The sequence below is a fragment of the Miscanthus floridulus genome, chromosome 2, assembly GCF_019320115.1.
Source record: "Miscanthus floridulus cultivar M001 chromosome 2, ASM1932011v1, whole genome shotgun sequence".
Lineage (NCBI taxonomy): Eukaryota > Viridiplantae > Streptophyta > Magnoliopsida > Poales > Poaceae > Miscanthus > Miscanthus floridulus.
Genome location: NC_089581.1, coordinates 53287898 through 53296896, shown reverse-complemented (window position 1 = coordinate 53296896; position 8999 = coordinate 53287898). Strand labels below are relative to the sequence as shown.

At 40.8% G+C, this 8999-nt stretch overlaps 1 protein-coding gene across 1 annotated transcript; it reads left to right on the top strand.

Annotated features, from left to right (window-relative positions):
* Positions 1 to 2293: 2293 nt before the first annotated feature.
* On the top strand, positions 2294 to 7741 carry LOC136538802 (methionine aminopeptidase 1A-like). Its single transcript, XM_066530758.1, has 17 exons — positions 2294 to 2485; positions 2585 to 2658; positions 3031 to 3081; positions 3496 to 3651; positions 4410 to 4485; positions 4616 to 4663; positions 4749 to 4793; positions 4889 to 4988; positions 5152 to 5203; positions 5288 to 5329; positions 6124 to 6185; positions 6268 to 6366; positions 6529 to 6602; positions 6693 to 6762; positions 6897 to 6962; positions 7079 to 7167; positions 7355 to 7741. Exons 2-17 carry the CDS (start codon positions 2594 to 2596, stop codon positions 7433 to 7435), a joined length of 1176 nt encoding a protein of 391 aa, XP_066386855.1. The 5' UTR covers positions 2294 to 2485; positions 2585 to 2593; the 3' UTR covers positions 7436 to 7741.
* Positions 7742 to 8999: the final 1258 nt, after the last annotated feature.

Sequence of the window (8999 nt, the reverse complement as noted above, 5' to 3'; positions counted from 1 at the left end):
GCGCCTGCAGCCACTGACGGCATTCACGCCGCGCGCAGGCGCGTAGCGCTGATGATGCCGCCGCTGCCGATACGCTCGCTCGCGTAGTCATACCCACCAGGCCACCACCAGCCGTAAAGGTGCCGCGCAGGAGGCATGCGTGCGTACCCCAGCACCGCGGCGTTAGGATCTGTGTTAGATGCCTTTTAAAAGAACAAATCAAGGTGGTCGATTTGAACCGACGGTAAAACTATAGAAATAAATCCTCCATGGAAAGCACTCAGCAGCAGTCATCAGTCAAACTGTTGCAAGCAGTGAAACAGGATGAGTCCCTATATTGTCGCTGCATGCATGAGCTCTTAACGGTCTTGTTTGCAATTATAGATAAATAATTGTTGGAAGGAGCGAGATATCAGCCTATTTGGCTGGGCTGAAACGATCGTATACGATCGTGGATTATTATTACTGGCTGGTTTGGTATGAAAGAAAAATACTGTTCTGACTGAAAATTTACGATCGTTTATGATCAAAGGAACCGGCTGTATATATGCTGACCTACTCTGTGTCAGAAAGTCATCGACGGGCGTATGGCACGTCTCATGCGTCGAGTAACAACAAAGGGGAGCAAACACAAGCAAAGCAACTCCTCGTATGTAGCCCCATGCTCATGGACATGCAGCCTATTCGGTTGGCTGGTTCGTATCGTTGTTGGTTCGTGAAGAAGTACTGTTGGCTGGTTTGTGTAAGAGAAAAATACTGTTCTGGCTGAAAATTTACGATCGTTTACGACAAGCCACAGCCAAACGAACAGGCTGATGGTCGCAGCGGCGGCACTTTATATGGATCGGGTGCCGACAGATCATTGACGGTCATAACCTTAGGTCGTTTCAAATGTAGAATCTCCACGTGAGGATGTTAATTTTCGTACATACGTACATGTATATCAGAGACCACAGATTCATCAGAGTTATCACCAAACCGAGAGCGAATGCCGAATGGGCTCTCTGATTAAGCTCCTGCATCACAAGATGAGCTTCTCGCCTTCTCATCTTGCAGGGATCAAATGAGTAATCCACGTGACAGACTGACAGTAGCCTTTTGCCACACACGTAGGGATGAAAGCGGGAACAGGACCGGATATCATTTTCTCGGGAAAAACGGATTTGGGAAGGCATCCAGGAAAATTCGGCAAATCCAAGATCGAAATCGGTTAGAGTGATTTCCCGATCGAATTAGCGGATCCCGTATTTATTCCGGAAAACTCCGACGAAAAATTTCCGTTTTTAAGGCATACAAAGTCTCAAGTCTGCAAACGGCTCAACCCACCTAGCCAAGACTCAACTGCCCCGCCCAGTTGCCCACCGCCCCTTCGGTCTGCTTTATAGCTCACATGCGCACCCACCAGTGATTTGCTTGGCGAGGTGGGACTAAATGCACCAGCTGCGGGCTGGCCTCCGTGCATAAGAAGAGAGGAGGCAAGGAGCTGACGAGTCATGCATGTGGTGCTTGGCCTAGGAATTCACGCATGGAGCAGCAAGGTTTGGCCCTTTGTTCATTTTTCTTTTCCATTTTCTTTTTTTGGTAGTTCTATAGTTTTGTTTGCATAAATGTTCTGACGAGCTCACTGTTTGCTATTGTTTGCATATGGATTATGCATGGTTGCTATTGTTGCATCGAGCTCACTGTTTCAAGTGGTTACATATATCGATGTTCCCGTTTTGTGTTACTGCTTCCCGATCGTAATCGACACGTTCCCGTTCGAAATATTCCGTTCCCGATATCCCGTAATACCGGATTCGTTTTCCTGTCCGGCCTTCCCGTTCCCGTTTCCAGCCAAAAAATACAAGAGCAGGAATAATTAAGACATTTTCCCGACCGTTGCCGGCCGTTTTCATCCCTACACACCACAGGGACGCCACGCCGGCCTCTAGACACTTTAAACAGTCAAAAGCAATGTATCCCAGACATTCTAAGAATATATGGGCCGCTTCAGAAGAGCATGATGGGCTTCTTGTTTCAGAACAGCTTGAGAAGCATGGGCCCCTTCAGAAGAACATGATGACTTGATGAGCTTCTTGTTTCAGAACAGGCCTGTAAAGCATGGGCCCCTTCTGAAAAGCATGATGGGCTTCTTGAGAACATTCTTGTAATTGTGGCTGACGATTTGTCAGCAAATGTGAATTGAGCACACCCAGGTTCAAAAAAAAAATTTCGGTTAAGAATCTATCAGAATTATAAACTTCTTCGTAACCGATTTTACAGAATATAGCCGTGTCTGACAGGACACAGCCCACCTAAACTAAAACCCATCCGCCCGGATCGACTCACAGCACGGCAGCGAGCAAACATCCCCGCGCACGACTTTCCTTCCGCCGTCTCCCCTGAAAACCCGGCAGGCCCCAGCCCGTCCCCTCCGCCCCTCGGCTGACTCGTCCACCTCCTTTTTCCTCTTTTCCCCTCGTGTCCGCCGCCCGCGCCGCCGGAACCCTAGCCTCCGCCGCCACAGGTGAGTCGGACGGGACTCTTCTGTGCTGTTCTCCGCGCCCTTCCCTCCCGGTCTAGCAGTCTACTGATCCGCCTGATCCATCCAATTGGCGTGGTGCAGGCAATCGAGATGGAGAAAGGAGCCTCGGAGGCGTCGCCCCCCTGCGCTCGCTGCGGCAAGCCCGCTCAGCTCCAGTGCGTTTTTCTCTCCTCCCTGGAACATATCGCTTCTGGCTTGGCACATATCGCTTCCTGTCTCCACCAGTGATCTGCTGTCGAGTTTTACCCGCTGCGTTTTGCTTCGAAGCCCTACACCTGTCCATCTAGTAATAGGAATTGACGCTTGACAGCTTTGTTGTGATGCTATTTAGTATAAGTTGTAGAAATTGGGTCTTTTATCTCTCATTTGCTTGTAGTTAGAACATTGAAGCAGAACCTGGGTGGCTCTGATTGTTCATTGCTGTGATATACGGCTGCAAAAGCAGAGTTATAGTTTGGAAAGTAGCACGCGGTAGACATGTTGGTTTCTTTAAGTCATTGCTTATGCTCTGTTGTTTTGATTTTCAGATGCCCCAAGTGTGCTGAACTTAAGCTACCCCGTGAGAACGCAGCTTTCTGGTCAGTGGCAAGCTCCTCTCTTTCTCGTTTTACTGCATTGGAACATCATGATAGTAGGAAGCTCTCAGGATGAATGGGTATCAGCTAGATTTATTGTTTTAACATCACAGAGCATAAAACCTTATACATATTTTAAAGGTTCATGTATCATTTAGGTATGGCCTTATGTGTAAACTTTATCATCAATGAGTATGAAGTTAGTAAATATCTGTAGACACCTTTATTAGTGGGGATGTTATTTTTTCATATCCTTGTTCTTTTGATTTTTAAAGGAAACACATCTTTTTATATCAAAGCATGCATTGGAAGTGCTGGCACACCAGTGCAGGGTAGAATTATATTTCATGTGTGCTCCTTCACCTTTTTGAACTAGTGAAAGCGTTAAATTCTTTTGTGTCCTCAAATCATTTGCAGCACACAGGATTGTTTTAGGGCAGCATGGAGCTCTCACAAATCTGTTCACCCAAAGCCTGGTGCACTGGCATCCCAGCAGTCTCCAGAAGGTTGGAAATATTGCGTGAGAAAAGGGCGGGGACGTGCATTGGAACTTCCTCGTTTTGATTGGACAGGGTAAGATACTATTACCACATTTGTGATTCCTTTGTTGGATCTGTTGTTCAATATATGTAGCATTCCATTTGCCTCTGGAATTGCTGGAGAAGTTATTAAATATTGACAATTACTCAAATTCAATCAAATACAAAAAGAACAAGAACAACAACAAAACTTTCTAGTTTCTAGTCCCAAGCAAGTTTGGGTAGGCTAGGTCTGAAATCCAACATGAGCCACCACAAAAAATGGTAGTGACAACTCAAATTTGAATATTCCAAATTTATATTAAGTTTCAGCTGGTTGACTTCCTACCTTCTTAAATAAATGCTGGTATCTTCTGACACAACCTTTGTGGAACACTAAGGATAACCCTGCCACAACCATGCCAAAGGTTTAGAGCAGCAAATGAGCTATGAAAAAGTTAACTATCGATAGTGAATCTAACATATATGTGCAGTGAACCAATGTCTTTTGGATAGCCACAATAGGTTTTTTGACTCAGTTATGCACTGTGCATGTATGAAGCACTTCTTTTAGCATTAACTGCGCATTTGAGAGTTCCAGTATATTTGAGCAACAAAGTGGCTTCATGGATGCTGTAAACATGGTGTTGAACATTTCTTTCCATTCACAGTTTCACACCAAAATAGAGTATTGAAAAATTGAAAATTTTGAACATAAATGCACCTTTATTCTTTGCTAATAATCTAGGGTGGGAGGAACGAGCTATTTGGGTAGTACCTTTCTCACATTTATTGAATGATTATGTCTTTCAGTCCATTGAGACCATATCCAATATCAAAGATGCGTGTGGTGCCAGATGAAATTGAGAAGCCTGATTGGGCGCTTGATGTAAGTTCCTGTTGTTTTAAGTGTCTCTTCCTTCACAGTATGCATGCGGTGTCGTCTCATCATTCCACTTGAAGTGATATCTCTTGCAATATGCTCTTTCAAATCTCCTTGACATTGTAATACTTTTTAGGGAATTCCCAAGATAGAACCAGATAGTGATTTGCAGAAAAGAGTAGAGGTAAAATCCTTCAGAGGTTTTTGAGTATCACATATGTTCCATGAACAAATATCTGGTGATTATTGCTTTCTTTGTGCCTCTGTAGATTAAGACCCCTGAACTCATAGAAAGGATGAGAGAAATATGTCAAGTAAGTTCCCAGCATGTGTAAATGAGTGCTTAGTTCTGACATTATAGTTTCACTTTCCTAATGTTTTCTGCTTTATCTCGTACTATCATTTATAGATTGCAAGAGAGGTTTTAGATGCAGCTGCTCGTGTAATTAAACCAGGAATTACAACAGATGAAATTGATAGAGTCGTCCATGAAGAGACAATTGCTAGAGGTGAGATCAACCTCCTTTAAGAATTAAATGCAACAAATTGAACTCCAGTTGATTGAATGAACTTGTGATCACTACAACTTTTTTAAGAAAAAAATATTATTTGTGTCTTAATCATGCCTATTCGATTCTCTTATTGATCATAACTTTCATTCTTGATCCTCAGGTGGATACCCATCTCCATTAAATTACCATTTCTTCCCCAAGTCATGTTGCACGTAGGTTGTCTTTGTTTTAATAGTTATTGGTATCAGTTCTAGGAGACTAAAGGTATTGCTCACATTGTTGTCACTTGTACTCAGGTCTGTCAACGAAGTCATTTGCCATGGAATTCCAGATGCCAGGTCCTACTTGAATTTGCACATTAAATTGATCATTCATTTGTCTAGTGATAATGACCTCTTCAATGCCTTTCTTGAGTGTTGCTTTGGCCATTGTGGACTTACATGTATAAATAATATCTTTCTACATTTACTTACATGCATAAAGATTTATTTTTATATTTACTTACATGTATTACAATTATTTATCTTTCTTGAGTTCTATTTGTATGGTTGCACCTGATAGAATTTGAAATAATATGTTCAAATACATTGCATAGACCCATTCAAATTTCAAAGTAATTACCATGGAAACAAGTCAGGAGCTGTTTAGTCTGTTAACAGCACACTTTTAGTTTGTCCTACAAGTAGGTTCTTGGCTTGATACCATCTGATTCACAATACTTGTTTTAGAGTTGGGCACAAGAATTAGGGAGGAGGTAAAATGACCATCTCACCCACAATTAGTGTTCTCTAAAGTGTGCATGCATGGATAAAGGAGTTAGTTAAATTAGGGAAGTGTACAAACTGGAAAATAGGTTAAAGTTGCCTTGACGTTGTAGAGCAACAAGTATTTTGAATGAAGATAATAAAAAGAAGTTAAAACAAGTATTTTGAACTGGAGGCAGTAAGTAGGTTGGTAGTAGATTTTTTATTTGCAAATACCAGATTCTGATTTTCTAGTTTCATGTTGGGCACAAGTAAAGCTTTTGTTTGTTTATTGCACCTTAATAATATTTTCGCTATCGTTAACTTTTGTCCAAGTTGGTATATTTTATTACAATTAGTTTTGATAATTATCTCTTTTCTTTTAACAGGAAACTTGAGGATGGTGACATTGTAAATGTTGATGTAACTGTATACTATAAAGGTGTTCATGGTAAAGCCTCCTCTGCCTGATATGATGTTTAACTGCTGAAATGTACTATGGTCTATTTTTAATTAGCATGTCTCAACATCAGGTGATTTGAATGAGACATATTTTGTTGGAAATGTCGATGAAGCTTCCAAACAGCTTGTGCGTTGCACCTATGAGTGCTTGGAGAAAGCTATTGCATTAGGTGACATTCTTTTGTAATTTGACCTTGCTGTATATATGCCTAAACTTCTAAGCAAAAACAAAAGGATTTCCTTTGTTTAATCCTTATTACATTTTTCTAAGACCATCAGGTCATACTTGGAAAGGATATATGACATTTGAACTTAAACATATTCATGTGCAGTTAAACCTGGAGTTCGGTTCCGAGAGGTCGGAGAAGTCATAAACAGACATGCTTCGATGTCAGGTTTATCTGTGGTTAGTAATGGATTGGTATAGAATTAATATTTTAGTTGCTACCTCGATTGTATGTTTGTATCCATGCCATTGAGATTATCTTTCCTTCAGGTGAAATCTTATTGTGGCCATGGCATAGGGGAACTGTTTCACTGTGCCCCAAACATTCCTCATTATTCAAGTATGTTTCTTGCAACTATTTCTTATTTATATTTCTTCTATTATAGTGCAGTAAATACAGCACTACTGTGCAAGCTATGTCATAAGGGTTCACAGTGAATTGAGCTGGAGGTATGCTGGCCTTATTTAATGCAGGAAACAAGGCTGTTGGTATCATGAAAGCTGGGCAGACATTTACAATTGAACCAATGATCAATGCAGGCAAGTTTATGTACTATATAGCTCCGTCAAATCCCATATCTTATGATGTGCAGTTCAAAAATGTTTCCAAACACCTGAGCGTTAATCAGTACTGTAAAAATGTTCATATTCTGTAGGGGTTTGGAATGACCGTCTGTGGCCTGACGATTGGACTGCAGTGACTGCAGATGGTAAACGGAGTGCTCAATTTGAACATACGCTTTTGGTGAGTATTTTGAGTTTGTCTTAGAGGATCAATTCTGGAAGCTGTTTATCATGCAGATGATTTCATTGGGCAAGAAAGAACAAATACGTCACGTGCAAGTGCAATGCTATTAATTCTGTGGGTCTGACAAAATTTAAAGAGAGCTTTTACCCCTTCAACCTGTTATATATGATGTTCTATGCCCCAGGTGACAGAGACAGGATGTGAAGTTTTGACGGCACGGTTACCCTCATCACCGGACGTTTTTCCATGGTTGAAGAAGCCGTGATGGGGCACTCCATGAACAGCAACAAGAAAGTGATACTGATACACTGGGTCAGCAAAAAATTTGTTTACTCTTCATCAGTCGGTCAAAGCTGAAATTTTCAAATTTTCCAGACCAGAAAGTGATAAGCATGCTACAGCTGAACAGTCGCAACAATTGTCTATCCTGCGGAATTATTTCTGGGAGTGTGTATTGTTTGAGTCGGTTTTCTCCGAGTTACACGAGACGTTTGGCTTCTTGAGATGTGTCACCAATATGATTATGCAATCAAAGTTTACTTTTGATTTCAGAGAACATAATTTCCATCAATTTGAGTGTGTAATTTTTATTGAATTGAAAACCCACAACCGCCGCAGCACCTGATGATTGATGGGGAATATTGCCATCCGCGTCTTCTAAAAACTTGGCAAAGACTTGTGTAGCATTACATCCAAGCAAACTGCAGGAATTTGGGAACTTTTTCTTCCAACTGCAGGATAAAGAAAAGGCTTATTGAAAGCTGGCTGTCTGGAATGTGCCTGTAGCACGTGTATTTCTAAAGATAGTTTCAGTTAGAACTAAGTGTGCCGCTGTGTTATCGCTTGCCCTAGGGCTCAGCAGGGATGAAAACAGATCAAATGCGAAAAGATTATACGGTTATAGAAATTTGTAGTCGTTTTTCTTGAGCTAGGTAGGGATGTAAACAGATCAAATGTGAAGAGATATATACGGATATAGATATTTATAGTTATTTGTTCTCTTGAATTTAAAATTGAATTTAAATACGGATGTTGTTTGGTGTGTCGGACTGTTGAAGTATTTCAAGCAAACAGGTTCAAGCAAACAGGGCACACGATACTATTAAAACAAGTACTATATATATATGTACAAATATCCAACTTTGGATATCTATACTCATATCTAGTAGTATATCATACAACGAATATTTGGATATGGACCAAATTGAAATGGGCACTGAATATCTAGGCTTAAATATGGACAGACGGGTGGGAATATCCGCCCCATGTTTCATATTAGAGCATCTCCAAAGTCTTTTCTTAAACTCATTATCTAAATTCTCATTTGAGAGCCATCTAAATAAAAATAACCCTTTATATCTTTTCACCCTTCAACATTTTCTTGTGCATATTTTGGAGAGCCAGTCTCGTTCTCCATTTTTGCCTAGCGAAAACCATAAATAGAGGATGACAATATTTGAAGATCTAATTGAAAAAGCTATTAGAGAGGTTTTTAACACCAAAATCTCTATTCCTACCAATACGGAAGGATATAAAGAGGCTCTTAAATTTGCTCTTATGGCTTAGAACTAGAGCGTTTGATATTCTGATTTCAATTAATACATCATATTGTCGAACAAGGAGATTGGAGGAAACATTACATCAATACAACAAGCCCTACAAGAAATTATGCTTCTATGGAATGCCCTAGTTTTTTTTCCCGAATCTCAACGCAAACACTTGTATATAAGCACGTGCATTCATCCCTATAAACACATACAAACACACTTCTCTATGAGCATTTTCGAGAGACCGAGCCGACAGATCTAAGATTGATGAAGTAATCATAG